The 22,634-nt window shown below is 35.5% G+C and overlaps 2 protein-coding genes and 3 long non-coding RNA genes across 5 annotated transcripts; 2 read left to right on the top strand and 3 right to left on the bottom strand.

Moving 5' to 3' along the window:
* LOC130469507 (uncharacterized) lies at window positions 1–14,501 on the bottom strand. The gene is made up of 4 exons (XR_008929999.1): window positions 14,206–14,501; window positions 1,365–1,412; window positions 961–1,041; window positions 1–164 (listed from the first exon to the last, which is right to left on the bottom strand). It is a non-coding gene; the product is annotated as an uncharacterized lncRNA (long non-coding RNA).
* Window positions 2,295–5,086, bottom strand: LOC130469506 (uncharacterized). Its single transcript, XR_008929998.1, has 3 exons — window positions 4,265–5,086; window positions 3,546–3,609; window positions 2,295–2,549 (listed from the first exon to the last, which is right to left on the bottom strand). It is a non-coding gene; the product is annotated as an uncharacterized lncRNA (long non-coding RNA).
* Window positions 9,775–12,674, bottom strand: LOC130469505 (uncharacterized). The gene is made up of 3 exons (XR_008929997.1): window positions 11,937–12,674; window positions 11,218–11,281; window positions 9,775–10,221 (listed from the first exon to the last, which is right to left on the bottom strand). It is a non-coding gene; the product is annotated as an uncharacterized lncRNA (long non-coding RNA).
* Window positions 14,502–16,044: 1,543 nt separating the features above from the next.
* On the top strand, window positions 16,045–16,767 carry LOC110777227 (uncharacterized). The gene has a single exon (XM_021981837.1). It carries the CDS (start codon window positions 16,045–16,047, stop codon window positions 16,765–16,767), a length of 723 nt encoding a protein of 240 aa, XP_021837529.1.
* Window positions 16,768–16,983: 216 nt separating this feature from the next.
* On the top strand, window positions 16,984–18,427 carry LOC130469503 (uncharacterized). The gene is made up of 2 exons (XM_056838848.1): window positions 16,984–18,045; window positions 18,137–18,427. Exons 1-2 carry the CDS (start codon window positions 16,984–16,986, stop codon window positions 18,425–18,427), a joined length of 1,353 nt encoding a protein of 450 aa, XP_056694826.1.
* The last annotated feature ends 4,207 nt before the right edge of the window (window positions 18,428–22,634 follow it).

The following is a 22,634-nucleotide window of genomic DNA, read 5'->3' as shown; positions in this document are numbered from 1 at the left end:
TTACAAAATAGTTGTTCACTAAGTGTTTCTAATGACATAATTAATATCCATAAAAAACAAACTTAACATTACTAGAAATCACAAAATGATGCAAAAACAAATAAGAGCTTCCACCGTCTCATTTGCTAGATCTATATTTCTTCTCCGTTTAGCTCCGCATGCTCCTACAAGTTTAAATCACAAAAGGCCACAAATTAAAAAATAGTACACTAGCTAAAACACGATAAATAATATAATAACTTTCATATTTTCTTAAATAAAACTATTTTTAAAGGTATCCGATTTCACTACCCATAACATTACAGATTTTACTCATCTTTACTTAAACAAGAAAATGCACGCAACCACTAAACTTCAAGCCATTGCAACAATAGCTTCCGGTCTAACAGAACATCTAACAAGTCTTCAAACCTGGACCCTGCATCTGTCACTCAACAACAGCAACAATGCAAGTTGAGCAGAAGCAGAAACCCAGTGACTCCCCTCGGAGCAGCACTGCTCACAACAGACAGCATAGTGCACATTGCAGCTGCTCAACAGTAAAAAAAAAACTAGCAGCAGACCTGCCACACCATGCTCTCAGAACCTCCCTGCGGCAAAAATAAAACAGCCACCACAGTAGCATTACATGAACAACTATTAACTGACCCCTAAAAACATAACTACAAATACTACCTTGAATAAATATGAATACTACCTTGAATAACTAATAACACACCCAAGACATCTATACAAATACTACCTTGAATAACTTATAACACACCCAATTTTCAAGTGGTATCATACTTTACATATTTGGGAGTATTATGGAGAGTTAAATATCACTAGGGGTTATAATGAGAAAACAACTCATGAAATTGTGATTATTATGAACTATTCAACGGCAGGATTAGTCCAAGGAGGTGACAAAAGTTCTTATCATCCATGTTTCCTATACAAAAACATGTCGACAAAGTATACCTCATTAAATGTAGGATCTCTATCAATGCTAGACTTGAAATTCTGCCTCAACGTTAAAGAGGCAAAGCATCTCTTTCCAATCTGCAAAATCCAAAGGAGAGATAATCTAGATGAAGAAGAAGCAATGAGTTTACAGGAACCAGCAAACTCATCATGGCTCAGTACTATACACTAATTTGGTTGACTACATAAATATACCAGACTGGCCAAAGCTAGCATCCGAAAATGAAATATGGTTTAGCTTATATATAGTTCAATATGTATAAAAGTTCGTACTATAACCTCTAAAACCTGAACCTTAACTGGTTCATAGTTAACTGGAGTTTGCAATTCTGAAAAATGGCTTTAAAGAACATGAAATCAAAAATAATGGAAGAAAACAAAAGGCAATAAGGACTTGTCACCTGTAGCTTCAGATATATCTGAGACATTGCTCCATTCAATCTTTCAACCTACAAACTCAAACAGAAACAGAGAGGCAATCTCAGTATAAGCACGATAAAAGGGACTGCCCATTTTTCTCACTAACATGTGCGCACTAGATGCATTCTTTGGAATTGAAAATTCAAGAATAACAAATTTTATCAAATCAAATTTAGGGATTAGCTTCTTGAGGTTGAGATATAATCTTAGACACAACGCTATCAAATCAAATTCAATTAAAGAGAAGAATAGAAAGAAAATTAGCTACCAAACTTTATATAACTTTATCCTTTTTAATAAGATTAAAGAAAATAATAAAGGTATTACTTATGTTGATCCTTTGTTATTCACTTAGTATGTGGACGGTCTGACGATTGATTCCTCGGAGTCTGAGAGCAAAGAAGCAAAGAAGTATTGTTCTAATGAAACCTATCTGGTATCCCTGGAGATCTAGAAGAGCCATATATGCCTAAGTATTGGGGAGAAAGAGGTATGAAGCGGTAAATTTCAGTCAGAAGAATGAATTAGCAGGAAAGAAGACCCTGTGTAACCCGTATATGTACCACCTATAAACCTAATGATGTGTATAAAAGTCGATACCAAGCTTCTGGAAAACGAAAATAGTCCAGCATGTAGTTCATGCTCAATTGACGTGCTTAAGTATAGGTGTATAGCTGCAGATCCTCTATCAATATTGTCTCTCTTTATACTTTGGACTTTCACCATTCTTATTAACCTATCATGCAAAATAGACATCATAAGTACTTGTCAGCTTGCAGCTTCTAAATTTTTTGGTCAAGAAGAATGCAAAGGGAGGTCTTGTAACACCCCGACAATTCTCAATTTTCTAAAATAACCTTTTAATATAAACGTGGAGAATTATCAAGGCATTATCGCCCGTGTGAAAACGTAACGGCTTATTCAGAATTTTGCAGCGGAAAACATAAAACTAACTTTAGGTTTATAAATAATCGATTACAGGTTTAGTCCCAAAAATCAACCAACGAAAATAAGGAAATATAAATAGTATGACAAGTTTAAAGTCCAATTAAGCAAACCCAAGTCAACTTAGTAAATCAAAACTAAATACAAGCTCTCTATTCCCGATCCCAATGATGCAACATCTTCAAACCTGCAGATGGACAATGCTTATTGATCCTTAGAGACTGCTCACCAAAGATTGGGTCATCACAGGATCAATAAGGCATAGCCATGATCAACATGCACAAGCAAAAGCACGTAATCAGCAAAGCTGAGTACTACATACTAAATCAATAATAATCCTAACATGATTCTATTAAACGAACAACCCTAACATGATACTAATGAACACAAACAAGGGCAGACAAAACATGATAGTTTGACGACCATACTTGACCAGACTAGACTAGGCTAGACTTTTAGCAATAATATTATTCTAGTTGAAATAGACAATGGACCGAGTTGACCATCCAGAAGTCTTCACTAAGGAAGACGAGGTACGGGCGCGACTCCGTAACCTCAGTGACCTGCGATATCGAGGAACGTTTAAATAAAAATAGGACACGGTGATCAATCCGGTCCCAGAAAAGGCCATGGGCTACCACCATGAACCCCAACTCCTGTTTGTCCGTCACTTCAGACGTGCACAGTCTAAAGCTATTGCTATTCAGTTTCACTTTACATGATTTACAAATTGAGATTCCGTTATGACTCAACCATTACATAAGACAGACAATTCACCTTTGTTCACAACTGTTTTTATCTTGGAATTAAGTAAGTGATCATAAAAGCATAAATCAAGACTCATTCCAACTTAACCAACCTTTCCTTTAACCATGAGCAACCCTGTATATGGGCATAGAGTTTCAACTTACTAAACAAGGTCCTCCGCCCTTATAAAGTAGTGAAAAGATAGAAAGGGAACAACAACCAATCGATCCAACCCAATCATATAGAATAATCTAGTGTTCCCAACCAACATGTTTGTATCAAACATCCATACTAACATGTTACAGTTCTTATAGTGCAAAATAAGTTCAATAAGTTTGTCCAACAGTATTAAACATGCACATTCCATATAACCAAGTTTGTCTATAATATCAACATCACCAAGTTCAACAATAATATCAACATGATTTCAACAATTAGCACACATTCCAAGCACGCAGGTATGTACGTACCTTGTGTAAACAAACTGCAAGACCACTTTAATAATTCAAAAGTCGCCTACGGAGAATTCTCCACCTAACAACAACCAATATAGACTCATATCAATTCATATTGAATTTTCAACAACATTAGGGAGCTTCAAACCCTTCCTAAACATAATTAGAACATTTTTCAATATCGAAACTTGAATATTTGGTTTCCTAGCATCATAATTATTATATTAATTATTGAAATTCGTTGAAAACTTTCAAAGCATCATACTTTAAATTTACAGCAATCTAAAATAATTAAAAGCTTACTCAAAATATATTCGACATCTTTAAAATCATAAAAATAATAACTTTAATAATATATAATCTTTCTATTATGATTTAAAGCCTTTAAAACCTCAAAAGTCACACTTTACTACTTAAAAGCACTAATTTAACCAATATAATATAATCTGAAAATTAGTAACTTTATTATATAATTCGTATAATCTGAAATCTATAATTTAAATCATAAAACTATAACTTTAATTCAAGAAAATATAATTCGAATTAATAAAACATGATTAAACCCTAACTTATATTTTAATCAAAAACTGAAAATTAATTCGTTTATAATCTCAACCCAAATCTGAAAATCATGTTCAAACCATAAAAATTATAAATTTAATATCAAGAACATAATTTAAATTAACAACTATATTTAATTAAAATAATTAGTTACTTAGGGTTTAAGAAATAACCAAGAATTAAAGAGGAGAGAGGAGGCTGGCCGGCGGAGCACAGGCGGCGCGGCACAGGGCGGTGGTCGCGGGGAACGGGCGACGCGGCTGGAGCCTGGTGGTGGTGACTACGGTGGTCGCACTTAGTCGTGCTTGGCTGCTGTCGTGAAAATGAAGAAACAAGAAAGAGGATGATGGAAAACGTTGGTTGGCGAGTTGGGCGGTGCAGCAACAGTGCACGGTGGCTGTGATGGTGCGGCGCAACCAGTTGCGCAGTGGTGGTGGCGGCAGAGAGCAACAAAAACAACCAAGAGGATAAGAATAAGAACGAAGGAGAAGCAAGAACAATGAAGCAAGAGATGGAGGAGTTACCGGCGTTTGAAGCTGCGGTGAGGGACAACGGTGGTCTCCGACGACTGGTTTGGCGGCGTGGCGGAAGCAACAATGAGGTTGAGGGTTGAGGGTCCTGGTTCACGTGAAAGTGAAGGAGAAGGGAAGGGGTTTTGGGTTTTGGGTTTTCACGTGAAATAGAAAGAGGAGGGAGTAAAGAATTTGAGTTTTTGTTATTTGGGCTTTATCATTTTGGGCTAGAACTAGGATTGAGTTTAAGTGTTTGAATCCAAAACCCATTAGGATTGTTTTCCAAATTCAAACGGTTTTTGTAATTCGATTTCTTTTCAACAAAAAGTTCTAAAATAATTTTAATTTCATAAATCGTTGAAATATTTAAAACGTATAAAAATAAATATTCGTTACTTAAATATTTATTTCAAAATTCGTAAATTCTATTTTAATATAATTACTTATACGTTAAAATATATTAATAAAATGTATAAAATTACGGGGGATTACAATCTACCCCTCTTAAAAGAAGTTTCGTCCCGAAACTTGACACGAAAATTCACACATTTTTCAAAAGTTTTCAACTTATTCTTACTGTAGAAGTACTTTGTGACACTCTTGTGCACTCATTTGCCAACTCAAAGATGTTTGTGTTACTCAAGAACACCTTTTTCTTATGCGGAGAATTTATTTACTTTGCACCAACATGTTTAAGTTGCTAAAAATGAGCATAAAATGCATAAAATACCATAAAAATAGGTAAAAAGCGCGAATTTATATCGCATTCTAACCCTCTTAAAGAAAACGAGTTACGCCCTCGTAACTCATCTCAGGGAATAACTTTGGGTATTTCTTCCTCAACGAATTATGTCCTCAATACAATATTCTCACTAAACTCATTCCAACAAGTAAGACTTCTATAATTCTTTCCATACAATGCCTCAACATGTGACATCGTAATGCTTGCATGGTAACTATTGATGCACGAAAATTCAATCGAACCTGGGTGGCTTTCCCAATTACCCTTAGAGTCAATAACACAGGTTTTCAACATAAATTCCGTTAGTAATCTCAATCTGTCTATCGGTTGCAGGGTGGAAAGAAATATTCATTTTCAATGTTGTCCCCAAGATTCAACTGGACCTTATTGCCAAAATTTCAGACTTTTGTTCTCGGTAAGGATCTTATATGTTGCCCTATAAAGGTAATGTCTCCAAATATTCGTAGATAACACCATAACAGCTAACTCTAGGTCATGGGTTTGGTAATTAGCCTTATAAGGTTTAAATTGACGCGACAACAGCTAAATCTAGAAAGCTTCCTCACATTTCTCACTTCACTTGAATTTCGATTCCTTTTTCAACAAGTTGGTCATTGGTTTTGCTTTCTTCCAAAAGTCTTTCACAACCTCCTATAATGGTCATCTAGGCCTATAAAACTTCAAGTATCGGACACGTTTTTTGGAGTAGGTCACTCACTCACAGCTTGAATCTTAGCATGATCTACAGAAACTCCTTCTGTTCAACTTTTCCTTGATACCGAACCTCATTACACTTTTCATGGGTGTATAACTTTTGGGCTTAACTCTTAGCTCTTGCACCAATTCATGTATTTCTTTTCATCTTTTCCAGCCAACAATGATTTCCAACGATCCTGGACCACTCAAATCTTCTCTTAAATTTATTCCCTTACGTAACATAGTTCTCAATCAATTTAGTCCTTCACTTTTCTGTCGGTGTCACTTATACACATATGACTTCAAGATTTGTATACTTCATTTAATAAAACTAGATTCTTCCTAAGCGTCTCCAAGTAATCCTCAAGTGTTTGTCATGCTCTTTCTCATTCCTTGCATAAATAGGGATATCATTAATAACATCATAACGAACTTAATTCGGAATTCGTAGAAAATCTCATTCATCAAGTCTATAATTAATGCAGGTGCATTGGTTAACCCAAAAGACGTTACTCTAAAACCCATAATGACAATGACGAATCCTAATGAGGTCTTAGACCCTTATCAGCTATTCCCAATTGGTGGTACTTCAAACGCAAATCAGTCTTCGAGAACACACTCGCCCAATTCAATTGATCCAATATGTCATCTATCCTAGGCAAGGGATACTTGTTATTGATGGTGTTTAGCTCCCTAAAATCGATGCATAGTTCCATACTCTTATCTTTCTCCTTAACAAACAACACAGGAGCTCCCCACGGTTATGCACTAGGCCTAATATACCCCTTAACGAAACGACTCTTGTAATTGTGTCTTAATTAGCTCATTTCAGGAGGTGTCATGCTATATGGTTCCTTGGATATAGGTGCCGTTTCAGAATTTAACTCTATAATGAACTCAAAGGCTCTAGCAGGTGACATACTCGCAACTTCACCCGGAAACACATCAATGAATCCATTCACAATGGCAACATCCTCGATTTTAACTCCAACTTCTTTACTCACCTCTAACACACTACAGAAAAATCGTTCACACTCTCTATTCATCAATTTCCTCACTTGCATTACAGAAATAACTAAGGTTCTTGGACTTCTCAAAACATCCACATGAGGTCAACCTTCCCATAGGGTTCCTTAAACTTACTTTCGGAATTTCACAATCTACCTTAGCCTTGCAAAAACTTGGCCAGTCCATTCCCAGAATTACATCTAGGTTTCTCATTAAACTCTATCAAGTCAAAAAGAAAACGCAATCTTTTATCTTCAAAGGAAAGTTCTTAAATAACTTGGTACACCTTAAGGTTATACCAGTAGGTATACTAACAGGTAAATCAATCACCTCAAAATCTACTAACTTCAGACTCTTAATACGAGATGACGAAACAAAAGAATAAGCTTTCCCCGGATCAAATAACTTTCTAACTAGCACGGAGTTAATAGAAAAGTAACAGAAACTAAGTCAACAGGTCGTTCAGCTTCATTTCGACTTATCACAAACAGTTTACCCGGGGCTTTGTTATGGTTGTTATTCTAATTAGCAGACTTATGGAGGTTTCCTTGGCTGTCTTGCGACCCTATAGGCTTCGAACTCTAATTTCTGGACTGGTTAAATCCCGACTTCACCTGGTTACCACTTCATTACCATTTTGTTCCCTTTTCTGCTTAGTAACGCACTCATACTTCCTATGCCCCTTTTTCTGACAATAGTTACAGTTCATTAATTCTCCCTTACAATTCCTACCAGGATGGTTGTTATTGCACATCTTACAGTGATACACTCTCTCATATTGGTTCTTATTGTTGTGACCCTGCTTGTTCCTTCCTTGAAAGTTTCTATTTCTATTTCCATTCCCATTGATATTCTCATTCATATTCCTCTTGAAATTCCTTTGGTTTTCCCCAGCATTAAACTCTTTTATTTTCTCCCCAACAACATTTTTCTTGTCCCTTTTGGACTACAGGCCATAAATATGAGCAGCTTTCCCATACACAATATCTAAAGACATAAAGGTTTCCCCATTTAATCCTAAGGTGGTCATGCTATAAGTCTGCATCGTATTCAGCTATGGTCGTGCTCCTCATACTAAGGTTTATGAATTCCTAAACTTTTGCTTTCTCATAAAAGGTAGGGTAAAACTTTCCCTTAAGGCAGTAACAATTGAATCCTAATTGAATCTCTCAGCAGCGCTAAGCCTAACTCTATTCTCTCTCCACCATAAATCGGCATCATCTTTCAAATACATGACAACTTGACCCCCTCTCATATTCTCAGGACAGTTCACAACCCCAAACGATTTCTCAAACTCTCCAACCCGGTTTTCTAAAAACGTAGGGTCAGCTTTTCCGCCAAGAGGCGAATAACAGCATCTATGTCATTACTGTTGGTCATCCTAGAACGCGACCTGAGATTAATATACTCTAATTCAGGTTCAAAACTTTACTTATATTATCCTCTAGCAATGTAATATCACACCAACATCCAAAATTCACATAAAATGAACAATCATCTACGAATGATATTTGCATGCAGAACATTCAGCTGAGAAACAAGGAATAACTTCAATCATCGCGAATAATAAGGTAGAATAAAGAAGAAAACATTCTCTTTGCGTGCCCAAAATAAACTCTTGATCCTTTGGATAATCAATGATCTAACTCTATTTCCCAAAAGAATGTTAATAACAATCCTAAATATCCACAACACACCTGTCCTCAAAATAAAATTAAAAGTTCTATGACATAAACATAAACTATTGTTGGCGAATTATGGAATTCTCACATTGGAAACGAATGCTTTAACTTTTATTGCTAATTCTATAAAGGTTTAATACATCCTTAAAAGAATAAAGAATAACTCAAACTCTTATTGCTTTAACTTTAAACTGTTGTAGCTTTGCTACTTATTCTCCAAAACATTTAAGAACAAACTAACTATTACAACTTCAAATGTTTAAGGCATCTTGTCTATTTGTTCTTTCCTTGGAAATTTGTGAAGTGAAATCTAGATCCTCAGTATTCGTCGATCTTCTCGAAGGATCCTATGTTGGTGTACTTGGAAAGAAGCGTTTTATTCATGAAACAAACAACTTAAGATCTTACTAACGATTTCCCAACCAAAGCATAATCAGAATTCAATAAAACAATAAGTTTTGTGGAATCAAACAATTTCTATGCACATTTACATGCAACACTTAAACATTTAACACATGCACATAGCAATTAACTTCTTATGCTAGCAATTAACTACTAATGCACATATAATTCTATCCTATATGCCCTTTCCTATATTACCCATCTCTCATAATAAATCATAATAGGTCAAACATTGAAGAATTTAAAGAATAAAACAAGAACGATTAGTAAGAAAAAAGTTTATTAAACGAATTAATAATAAACGAATAGATAAAATAATTTTTTTTTTTTTTTTTTTTTTTTTACGAATAATTAATAAGAAATTTTTATTAAACGAATAAATAATAAACGAATAAATATTTATTAAACGAATAAATATTAAACGAATAAATATACTTAAGGAATAAGATTTTTATTTTATTTTTTTCGAATATATTTAATTTAATTTCGAAAATAAAGAAAAACGTACTTAATTCACATAAACGAAAAGTTTCGAATAAATAAGTTAATTCCGAACTTAAATAAGAAATATTATATACTTTCAAACAAGATAAAAGGAAATCGGCCCCCCAAAAAAAGTACCAATTTTTGAACACTATAATGCGTAGAAGCTCGATTTTTAAGAAATTCATTTTAAATAACTAGATAGTTAGGCGCCTAAAAAAAATTGTTAAAGTAAAACCTTAGCTTCTAGATACCACTTTGTAACACCCCGACAATTCTCAATTTTCTAAAATAACCTTTTAATATAAACGTGGAGAATTATCAAGGCATTATCGCCCGTGTGAAAACGTAACGGCTTATTCAGAATTTTGCAGCGGAAAACATAAAACTAACTTTAGGTTTATAAATAATCGATTACAGGTTTAGTCCCAAAAATCAACCAACGAAAATAAGGAAATATAAATAGTATGACAAGTTTAAAGTCCAATTAAGCAAACCCAAGTCAACTTAGTAAATCAAAACTAAATACAAGCTCTCTATTCCCGATCCCAATGATGCAACATCTTCAAACCTGCAGATGGACAATGCTTATTGATCCTTAGAGACTGCTCACCAAAGATTGGGTCATCACAGGATCAATAAGGCATAGCCATGATCAACATGCACAAGCAAAAGCACGTAATCAGCAAAGCTGAGTACTACATACTAAATCAATAATAATCCTAACATGATTCTATTAAACGAACAACCCTAACATGATACTAATGAACACAAACAAGGGCAGACAAAACATGATAGTTTGACGACCATACTTGACCAGACTAGACTAGGCTAGACTTTTAGCAATAATATTATTCTAGTTGAAATAGACAATGGACCGAGTTGACCATCCAGAAGTCTTCACTAAGGAAGACGAGGTACGGGCGCGACTCCGTAACCTCAGTGACCTGCGATATCGAGGAACGTTTAAATAAAAATAGGACACGGTGATCAATCCGGTCCCAGAAAAGGCCATGGGCTACCACCATGAACCCCAACTCCTGTTTGTCCGTCACTTCAGACGTGCACAGTCTAAAGCTATTGCTATTCAGTTTCACTTTACATGATTTACAAATTGAGATTCCGTTATGACTCAACCATTACATAAGACAGACAATTCACCTTTGTTCACAACTGTTTTTATCTTGGAATTAAGTAAGTGATCATAAAAGCATAAATCAAGACTCATTCCAACTTAACCAACCTTTCCTTTAACCATGAGCAACCCTGTATATGGGCATAGAGTTTCAACTTACTAAACAAGGTCCTCCGCCCTTATAAAGTAGTGAAAAGATAGAAAGGGAACAACAACCAATCGATCCAACCCAATCATATAGAATAATCTAGTGTTCCCAACCAACATGTTTGTATCAAACATCCATACTAACATGTTACAGTTCTTATAGTGCAAAATAAGTTCAATAAGTTTGTCCAACAGTATTAAACATGCACATTCCATATAACCAAGTTTGTCTATAATATCAACATCACCAAGTTCAACAATAATATCAACATGATTTCAACAATTAGCACACATTCCAAGCACGCAGGTATGTACGTACCTTGTGTAAACAAACTGCAAGACCACTTTAATAATTCAAAAGTCGCCTACGGAGAATTCTCCACCTAACAACAACCAATATAGACTCATATCAATTCATATTGAATTTTCAACAACATTAGGGAGCTTCAAACCCTTCCTAAACATAATTAGAACATTTTTCAATATCGAAACTTGAATATTTGGTTTCCTAGCATCATAATTATTATATTAATTATTGAAATTCGTTGAAAACTTTCAAAGCATCATACTTTAAATTTACAGCAATCTAAAATAATTAAAAGCTTACTCAAAATATATTCGACATCTTTAAAATCATAAAAATAATAACTTTAATAATATATAATCTTTCTATTATGATTTAAAGCCTTTAAAACCTCAAAAGTCACACTTTACTACTTAAAAGCACTAATTTAACCAATATAATATAATCTGAAAATTAGTAACTTTATTATATAATTCGTATAATCTGAAATCTATAATTTAAATCATAAAACTATAACTTTAATTCAAGAAAATATAATTCGAATTAATAAAACATGATTAAACCCTAACTTATATTTTAATCAAAAACTGAAAATTAATTCGTTTATAATCTCAACCCAAATCTGAAAATCATGTTCAAACCATAAAAATTATAAATTTAATATCAAGAACATAATTTAAATTAACAACTATATTTAATTAAAATAATTAGTTACTTAGGGTTTAAGAAATAACCAAGAATTAAAGAGGAGAGAGGAGGCTGGCCGGCGGAGCACAGGCGGCGCGGCACAGGGCGGTGGTCGCGGGGAACGGGCGACGCGGCTGGAGCCTGGTGGTGGTGACTACGGTGGTCGCACTTAGTCGTGCTTGGCTGCTGTCGTGAAAATGAAGAAACAAGAAAGAGGATGATGGAAAACGTTGGTTGGCGAGTTGGGCGGTGCAGCAACAGTGCACGGTGGCTGTGATGGTGCGGCGCAACCAGTTGCGCAGTGGTGGTGGCGGCAGAGAGCAACAAAAACAACCAAGAGGATAAGAATAAGAACGAAGGAGAAGCAAGAACAATGAAGCAAGAGATGGAGGAGTTACCGGCGTTTGAAGCTGCGGTGAGGGACAACGGTGGTCTCCGACGACTGGTTTGGCGGCGTGGCGGAAGCAACAATGAGGTTGAGGGTTGAGGGTCCTGGTTCACGTGAAAGTGAAGGAGAAGGGAAGGGGTTTTGGGTTTTGGGTTTTCACGTGAAATAGAAAGAGGAGGGAGTAAAGAATTTGAGTTTTTGTTATTTGGGCTTTATCATTTTGGGCTAGAACTAGGATTGAGTTTAAGTGTTTGAATCCAAAACCCATTAGGATTGTTTTCCAAATTCAAACGGTTTTTGTAATTCGATTTCTTTTCAACAAAAAGTTCTAAAATAATTTTAATTTCATAAATCGTTGAAATATTTAAAACGTATAAAAATAAATATTCGTTACTTAAATATTTATTTCAAAATTCGTAAATTCTATTTTAATATAATTACTTATACGTTAAAATATATTAATAAAATGTATAAAATTACGGGGGATTACAGGTCTCTTCTTCTGGTTTCTTCTTGGCCTCTCTCCCCTCTCCATGTTTATTTTGTTATTTCCACCTTATATGCCTTAATCTCAATCTCCACATCTTTGAATTAAGTTTCTATTTTGCCTATTCTCAGTAATTTGGGAAGGTTGAGGAGAACAATGGTGTTGAGACAATACAAAGCCTACCAAGTACCTCAGGCTGTGATAACCTACCAAATGACATGTGCCCTATCCGAAGGTGGAATGGACAGGGAGTCCGGCCGGTGGGTACATTCACAATTTGTGCTAATAAGTGAACATAAATAATCTAGAAGCTAACTCACAGACACATGATTATGGATGCAATTTAACAGCTGCTGCACTAGGTCTGTTTGCAGAATTGCAGCTATCCCTTATCATGAGTTCATCAAAAATCAGGAAAAAAAAAGGTCCTGCAGACTCTAGCATTTACTAATTTAGTACAGGAATTGTTGTAGTTTTCTATCATGTTACAAGAAAATGATGAAAACTTTCAGGTTCATCTCTAAAGTGTATAATATCACTGAATACATGAACTTTCAGGTTTTGTTTGGTGCATCAGTTAAAGATGTCAAAGGTTGAAAAATGCACCAATAAAAATTAACTGTGATTAAAAATGTGTAAGAAACAGCATACATGAGAACCTCGGCTAAGACATTGTCCATCCATTATACTCTAAGGTTGTAAACTTTTTCGAGGGGTTGTTTTATTATCTCGGCTAAGACACAATACAGGAGAACCTCAGAGATCAGGAGCAATATATATAAGTTCATTAAGTGCCAAGAGAAACTTGTACATAAGGTCATGGCTAAAGCCAACATGTGAATAGAAGTCGAATTGAAACATGTACTTTACAAAAACACCATCACTAGAAAATTTAGTTGTTTTCAGATGATCTAATTGAAACTTTGCAAGACAATACAGTTTTTATCACTGCAGGAAAAACCGAAAATTTTCTCATAACAGAGTTTTAAGTTCTTTTATCAAGCGCGGTAGAGCAGAATTGTGTTAAATCAAAACGAGGCAGATGATTTATCGAACTAAAATAAACCAGGAAGATCAATTTATTGTGGCGAAATACAGCAGGCTTTAGTCTAAAAAATTACTCAAGTAAAATAAAATTGCTCAGGAAAAATAAACTCAAGTAAAAAAAATTGCACATAAAAAAAAAAACTCAAGTAAAATAAAATTGCTCAGGAAAAATAAACTCAAGTAAAAACAATTGCACATAAAAATAAACTCAAGTAAAATAAAATTGCTCAGGAAAAATAAAAACAGAATCAGAGAACGTTGAAGCACAAAGGGATACGAAAATCAAATTATTGCAAAGAGATGACATGTAACACCTATGATTGCAAATCATCAAAATCCTAAATAGCAAATCCTAAACGCAATTGAGGACAGAAATTTAATCAAAATAGGAAACCTTGCGAGAGTTTGTGAATATGTTGTACGGGAGTAGAGTTTGAATGGGATCTGTCTCCTTCCTTCGTCGTCCCCTACCTTCTTCTTGGTGATGTTGCAGACCTTTTAAACCCTCTGCTTGCGAATTGCAGATCCTCTAAACCCTAGAACCAGTGACTGCGTATTGCGAACTGCGAATTTTGAATTGCGAATCGTGAATTGCGATGAAGGACCGTCGATCTACTTCACGAATTTCTTGAGTCTCCCTCCTCTCTCTAGAATAATTACGTCTTTGTGTTTTTTGATTTCTGTTGCCATTTCTTTCTTCTTGTTTTTTTTTGGTAACAATTCAAGCTGTATGAAAATTTTGGGTATAAAAATTTTGGGGGAAAATTTACAAGGGCGGGGTTTTAAAATTTTCGGGGAAAATATTCAGGGGTTTTAAAATTTTGGGAATAATGGGAGGGAAAAGAGTAATATTATGACAATTTAATGTGAGGTAATATTTATTTTCACAGGCGTTGCATTAGTCTCAAAAGGCGTTGCATTAGACAATCTAATGCGACGGTTTATCACAACCGTCACATTAGCCCAACTTCATGGTGTATTATAGAGGAAACCGTTGCATTAGCCTCATCTAATGCGACGGTTCTATGTGAGGTGTCGCATTACACTTTCCTAAACCGTCGCATTTGATTAGAAATGTAGTAGTGTACCCAAAAATCCGAAATCGATCTGAATTCAATAAAAATTAAACAACTATTCACGTTTTACATTAAAAAAATTCAGATATCATATTCGAAATATCTGAAATTGTACGTTGATTTATAAGTTCACTTTTGTGGTATGAAAGCACGGTAAATTAATGAATACGACTATTTCATATACTCATAAGGTGCTAGAACACCATCGATGCCAAATTTGAAATTTTCAGCCACACTGCGCAACCCGCGCTACCAACTACTAGTATGAGATTGGAAAAAAAAAGGTATTGCGTGTACAAGGTGTACAATAAATTTTTTGTACAGCAAACTAACGTTTACCTTTTTTTGTAACTATTATATTTATGTAAAAAAGTTGATAGATAAACATTTTTAAAGGGTTAAATGATTAATTTTATACGTATATTATTAGTGATTTTGAAAAATATTTTTTATTAAAATGAAAAATTTTATCACTAAAAAATAGATAACTCTACATAAGGGTAACTTTTAATCACTTTGAGTTAACTTTTAATCTAGTGTACAATATTTTTATACACCACTAGTAAATAATAATTTGTGTAAAAAAAGGGAGTTAATAAGGTCAGATAAGTTGATGTAAGATAAGATACTCTCTTTTTCTCTCTCTATCTTGCTGAGCGTGGTGTACGTTAAGGGTGTTTACTAACGTGCGCACCCCTCCATTGATGGGGAGGAAAAGAAGACTACTGCTCCGGTAACTTCTCCGGTGGCTTCGGAAGATGATTCTCGTACGATTCCTGCTACTTGTGATATCATTCAAGGAGATACTGATGCTCGAAATGGAAACCCAGATGATTCCAGTTTTGCGCTGATTGAAGACGATGATGAACTCATTCACTCAGATCTAGTGCATCCTTCGGCTGGTATGATCCCTAAGAAACTCCATAGAGTCATAATTGCACTAAATCTTGAGCTTGGCTTAACCTGGAATGGTCGATTGAACGAAAAAAATTGTACGGACTCTGTTTTTTCACAATCCCCTGCTGTTGTTCCTGTTGTGGTTGAGCCATGCAAGTAATGAAAACTCTAATAATTGCAATGCTAGTGCTCATGTGATTGTAGACCCTGTTGTTACTCTACCTGCTGATCCTTGGAAAAACTTATTTGTTGGTTCGAAAATGGCTTTGAAGGGGGCTGAGCTTGGATTTATTAATCCTCTTGTTAAAGATGGTAGGAAAGTAGCTCAACTCCAGCAGAAGGAGTTGGATTCTATGGCTGATAAATGGCAGGCTGCGATAGTCATGTATGTGGTGGGGGAATCCCCCACTATTGCCTCTGTCAAGAGGTTTATGGCTGCTGTGTGGAGCAATGTGACACAACCACAGGTCTTCTACCATGATGAGGGTTACTTCATCCTTAAGTTTGCTAATGTAGAAGACAAAAACACTATAGTTGCTGGTGGACCCTATACCTTCTATGGTAAACCTGTCATTATTAAGCCTTGGGTAGCAAATTTCAATTTCTATGAAGAAGTTCTTAAGGTTATTCCAATGTGGGTGAAATTTCCTAACCTTCCTCTCAACTGTTGGGGTAGTGATTCTATTAGCAGGATCAGCAGCTTGCTAGGAGTTCCTTTATTTGCAGATGGGTGCACAACAAGGCAAGAAAGGGTTTCCTTTGCTAGGGTACTGATTGAAATGGATGTCACTAATCCATTGCCTGATCATGTTTGGATAGAGGATACTACTGGGAAAGCTTTTAAGCAACCAGTGTCATATGATTGGAAGCCACAATTCTGTAAACCTTGCAATGTAGTGGGTCATGACTGTGATAAAATACAAAAGGCTAAGCCTGTTAAACCAGCTGTGAAGAAAGTTTGGGTGCCAAAGCAGATGCAATAGGCTGAACAACCACAGGTTGTAAGTACCAATGCACATACACCACCTCACACTCAAGTTGTCCACAAGCTAGTGGAAATGTTGACTGGCAGATTGTAACCAGAAGGACCAAAGGGCCTTCTAGAATGAGAAACATGAGTCCTAGTAATCCATTCACATTTCTTTCAAGTGATTTGGGGTTCAAAGAAATAACTGATGGGGATATGACTGACGTTGGAGATGACCACACTGTTACTCAATCACCTAATCATGAAGAAGGTTAGTCTTTGTTCATGGAATGTTAGAGGCCTTAATGATCATGGTAAGATTGTTGAGGTTAAGCAGCTTTTAAATAAGAATAGTATTCATGTTATAACCTTAATTGAAACTAGCGTTAAAGAAACAAAGTTCAAGCAACTTTCTAGTAAGTTTGGTAGATACTGGAGCTGGGGAGAGAACTATAAAGACAACCCTAGGGGCAGGATTTGGTTAGGTTGGCAACACCTTGAGGTGGATTTGTCTATCCTAACATGCCATGAGCAGTTCATTCACTGTGTGGTTAGGGATAGATCTGGGAGTGTTTATCTGTATTTCACTGCAGTGTATGGGCTGCATACTATTGAGGATAGGAAAAGCTTATGGTCAGCTCTGTTACAGATTCAAGCCAGTGTGGGGGCATACCCATGGATCTTGTCATGTAACTTTAACACCATCTTGGCTGATGGTGATAGAATTAATGGATGTCCTGTTACAGCTGCTGAAACTTGTGACTTTAACAATTTTGTTGTTTCTGCTGGATTGTGTGTTCTGCAGAGTGTTGGTGGTTATTTTTCTTGGCATAAAGGGGCTGGTGTGGGGAAAGTAGCAAGTAGAATAGATTGGTGCTTGGGTAATCCTGCCTGGGTGATGAAATTCAGTGGGGTGCCTGTGCAGTATTTAAACTTCTCTATCTCTGATCATGTGCCTTTAATGATCTCTTGCTTACCTGATGTTCCAGAAGGGGGTAAACCTTTTAGATTTTTGAATTTTCTTGCTGATCATACACAGTTTGAACCATTGGTGAAAGCAGTTTGGGACTCTCCTGGTGCTGGTACATGTATGTTCCAACTTTGGTGTAAACTGAAACAAGTGAAGTGTAAGTTGAAGAGTCTCCATAGGGAGGAATTTTCTGGTATTGCTGAGAAGATTGACAAAGCTAGAACCTTGTTGGCATCTGTACAACAAGATTTGGTTACTGCTCCTACCACTGAGTTGCACCTGCAAGAAATTGAGTGTATAACTGACTTGAGGAAATGGCTCAAAGTAGATGAGATTGCTCTAAGGCAAAAATCTAGAATTTAGTGGTTGCAGGTGGGGGACTCTAATCACCACTATTTCTTCTCCTCACTGAAAGAAAGAAAGAAACAGAATAAATAGGATCTCTATCCTATATGATGCTAATGGCAACAAATTAGTTGATGCTGAGGCTATTCAGAAGGAAGTTATCTCTTTCTATAAAGCTTTGCTTGGTTCTTCTGCTCATTCTCTCCCTTCTGTGCACTTGCCTACTTTGAGAAAAGGGCCAACACTTAGTGTTTCTGCTAAGAAGTGGCTGATTAGACAGGTTACTAATGATGAAATTGATCTAGCCCTGAAAGCTATTGGAGATGATAAAGCTCCTGGTCTGGATGGTCTTGGCATATAATCAAGGAGATGTTTATAGAGAAGTTAAGGAGTTGTTCTTGTCTAACACTATGTTACCTCAGTTCAACACTACATCCATCACTCTTGTTCCCAAAGTTCTTAACCCTACTTTGGTTAAAGACTTTAGACCTATTGCTTGCTGCAATGTGGTCTATAAATTGGTTTCCAAAGTGTTAACCACTAGAATGCAAGTTGTGATTAGTGAAGTTGTGAATGAAGCTCAATCAGGTTTTATTCCTTGAAGACAGATTGCAGGTAACATCTTGTTGGCTACTGAGCTGATAAAAGGTTACACTAGGTCTCATGTCTCCCCCAGATGCATGCTGAAAGTTGATTTAAAAAAAGCTTATGATTCTATTGAGTGGCCCTTCTTGAAAGATGTAATGATGGGGCTTGGCTTCCCTGAGTGTTTTGTTGGGTGGGTAATGGCTTGCATTACTACTGTTTCCTACAGTATTCTGATCAATGGCTCCCCTACTCTCCCCTTTAGAGCTAGGAAAGGTTTGAGGCAAGGTGACCCAATGTCACCTTTTCTGTTTGCTTTGGGAATGGAGTATCTTACCAGACACCTCCAACACTTGCAATCTCTCCCTGATTTCAATTTCCACCCAAGATGTGAGAAGCTTGTTATCACACATCTGATGTTTGCAGATGACTTGCTAATGTTTGCAAGAGCTGACCCCTTTGATGCTTTTTCTAAGTTCTCTAAAACTTCTGGTCTGGAAGCTAACTTGGACAAAATTAATATTTATATAGGTGGGGTTAATGCTTCAGAAAGGAGAGCAATAGTTGATTTGGTTCATATTCCTGAAGGCCAATTCTCTTTCAGATACTTGGGTGTACCTCTGTCTACAAAGAAGCTGGTCTATAATCAGTGCAGGCCTTTGATTGATAAAGTCATTAGTAGGGCTAAATCTTGGACAGCTAGGAATCTTTCCTATGCTGGTAGATTACAACTTGTTCAGTCTATCTTGCTAAGTTTGCAAGCCTACTGGTGCCAAATCTTCATCCTCCCAAAGAAAGTAATTAAGGAGATCCAAAACTACTGCAGAATCTTTCTTTGGACAGGTCATACTGACCCATCTAGGAAGTCATTAGTTGCTTGGCATAGTTTATGTCTTCCCAGAAGTGCAGGTGGGTGGAACCTCAAAGAAATGAGCTTGTGGAACAAAGCTGTTGTCTCTAAGCTGTTATGGGCTCTCACTCATAAAAAGGACAAGCTGTGGTGTAGATGGGTGCATGCTTACTATATTAAAGGGAGATATCCTTTTCAGTGGCCTGCTTCAGTTTCTTGGTCATTAAAGAAGATTCTCACCTCTCACCAATATGTTGTTGCTGCTGGTGGGTGGGATGCAGTGTGTAAGAAGGGCAAATTCTCTATTAAAGCTATGTACCAGTTAATGGGGGATCAAGTGAAAGTTCCTTGGAGGAGAGTTGTTTGTAATAATACAACCACTCCTAAAAGTTTATTCATTACTTAGCTAGTGTTATGGAACAGGTTGCCAACAAAAGATAGGCTACTTCAGTGGAAAGTAGTGACTGATGATCTTTGCCCCTTATGCTCAAAATGTCCTGAATCTGTTTCTCATCTCTTTTTTGACTGTGAGTTTGCTGCTAGTATTTGGCAATCAGTGTTAGACAGTTTACATTTTGCCAGGAGACCTTCTAACCTTGATCAAGAGCTGCTATGGATTTTGAAGGCTACAAAGAGGATTGGGGATAGACATAAGCTGCTGCTTATGTACTTTGCTGAATGTGTTTATGGCATCTGGATACAGATAAATGAGATGGTGTTTAATCACAAATGCAGAGATCCTAAGGCTGTGCTTCAGGATGTAAAATTTCGTGTTGCTTGTAGAGCTAGTGATAGCCAAAGGCAGTTGTTATTGAGCTAGGTGTTTGTAGCTAGTTGTTTGTTGTTGCTGTTGTTGCCTTTGTGTTCTTGCTATCATTGTAAAGCTTGTTAAGCTGCCCTTTTGGTAATAATATAACTTTATTTGCCAAAAAAAAGATAAGATAATACTTCATCTGCTTCGAAATAATAGGGACACTTTGACTTTTGACACTATTCACAAATTTCAATTTTGACTATCATTTGTGATTTATGGGTAAGGAAAAATATAATCATGAGGGATCTTGTTTGATTTGTCTCGATATGTACTTTCAGAATATCAACTTTTATAATTTGTACGAATATAAAATTAGAGATATTAATGTCCAAAGATTTACATTGGCGATCATAAAAAGGTAAATTGTCCCCATTATTTCGAAGCGGATGGAGTATAAGATAAGCGTTAATATGTTCAAATGATGCCTTTTTATATTTTCCAATAAGGATGAATAAGATAAGATAAGATAAATTAAGATAAGTTCATGGTCATTTAAATAAGATAACTAGTTAGAGACCTGGGCGATGCCCCAGAGTGTTGCATATAGTTTGAGTTTTTTTTATAACTAGTTGTTGGACCGTGCGCTAGTGCGCACGATTCCCCAAGGTATACAAATTTAGTTTGCAGAAATGTTATGTTAAAAACTCACATTTACAAATTTACGTTAAATGCTAGAAAAACAATGTTAAAGTTCGACTGCGTGTAATAAATAATATGAAATCATACATACGTTCACAATAATTGTGTCATTGATGTTGTAGTATTCCACAAGCAACATTGATAGGAGAGACGAGAAGAGGACGGAGGAAAGCTAGGTTAGAAAGTGTGACGCGATAAATTTGGTAGGATGGGTTATTGGTTCCCAACAAAAGGAAGAAAGAGTAAGGCAAAATAGAAGAAAACAAGAAAAAAGAAAATAAAAAAAGAGACACATGGTAACTATATGACAAAGGATATAATTGTCCACACACTATTGATAAGAATAAGACAAAAAAAAAAAAATTAAGGTACAAAATGGGGGCAAAATGGTAAGTGCACTATTGGGTGAATAGTAATAGAAGTTCAAGGCTTTATAAGTGTTAGGATTCATTTCAAATTCAATTATAAATTTCTTTATATATGCAGTTTGAGAATATTATGAATTTCATAATATATGTAGTTTAATACTCCGTATTAAAATTGGTTAACCAATAATCAGTGAACTAAATTTTTGAGTAATTTAAATTTTTTGTGTAAAACTTCTTGTTTTGGTACTACTTTACTTATAACTTATAAGAATATTTATAAGTTACAATTTTTAATTGAGTTACAAAGTTGAAATACATTATGGAGAAGAAAAAAAACACACACTTGATTAGCTAAAAGAAAGCGCAACATTATTTTTCTTATTATTTTCTATGTTAATTTCATGGCTTTATATTTTACCTAAATAAGATGATTTGATTAGTAAATGAATAAAAATTAATTAAGAGAAAATTTGTTATTCAAATAAATAAATTTTGTGCATTATAGTTTTATAGAATTACCTACATTCATAAGTACGACTTTTCTCTTTTTTAAATTGTTTTAGAGTCATAAGTTTCATTGTTGGGGTGATGGATAAAACTTTGCATTAACATATGAGAGGTCATGAGTTTAAAGATGGACGTCAGCAAATATAATTGAAATTCAGGTGAAGTGAACAAACGCTCCGTGCTTCTTTTTGTGTCGATGGTGTAACATATGGAGTAGTCAAATAGTCAACGGTTTGTGAAAATATAAATGAAAAAAAGAAGATATCTCATCCAGTGATCTATTCATACTGATTTGAATTCGTGCCATGTCAGACTTTAATATGTGGAAGTTCTACTGTCACTTGTACCAACAAATGATGTTATTTTCTCAAGGCTTGAACCCGTGATCTTGATAAAGTTGGAACAATTTTCTTACCAGTTGATCCAAACACTTGTTGGTAGGGCTAGTCAAAGCCTAACAGGATCGAACTCTATCACGGTTGTGCTTGGGTTTGATTTAATTTTACCGAGCTTGAACTTAAGTTTCTCCTTTGAGCTCTGTTTAATAAATAATATTTTCACTTCAACTCAATAAAACATGTTTCAACAATATGGTTTTGATGTTGTTGTTAATCAACCTCGTAATGGTATTTCACAATGTTTCAACAATAGGATTTTAATGTTGTCGTTAATCAACCTCGTAATGGTATTTCACTTGTACAAATTGCGTTATATTGCCCAATGAAATTTAATTGGTTAAAATAATCATTGGACACAAATTTTGATAGAATATTAAAGAATTTATGTGATAATATAAAAAGAAATA

Source organism: Spinacia oleracea, chromosome 3, assembly GCF_020520425.1.
Source record: "Spinacia oleracea cultivar Varoflay chromosome 3, BTI_SOV_V1, whole genome shotgun sequence".
In the NCBI taxonomy this organism is placed as follows: Eukaryota; Viridiplantae; Streptophyta; class Magnoliopsida; order Caryophyllales; family Amaranthaceae; genus Spinacia; species Spinacia oleracea.
The sequence above is the reverse complement of the archived record's forward strand: the minus strand, read 5'-3'. Positions and strand labels throughout refer to the sequence as shown.

What these genes read in the sequence shown, in the direction of transcription:
- LOC110777227 (XM_021981837.1), top strand. Translation starts at nt 16,045, where the DNA reads ATGGCTTTGAAGGGGGCTGAGCTTGGATTTATTAATCCTCTTGTTAAA.
- LOC130469503 (XM_056838848.1), top strand. Translation starts at nt 16,984, where the DNA reads ATGACCACACTGTTACTCAATCACCTAATCATGAAGAAGGTTAGTCTT. An exon ending in ACTTGAGGAAATGGCTCAAA is followed by an intron (nt 18,046 to 18,136) that starts GTAGATGAGATT and finishes CCTCACTGAAAG; the next exon opens with AAAGAAAGAAACAGAATAAA.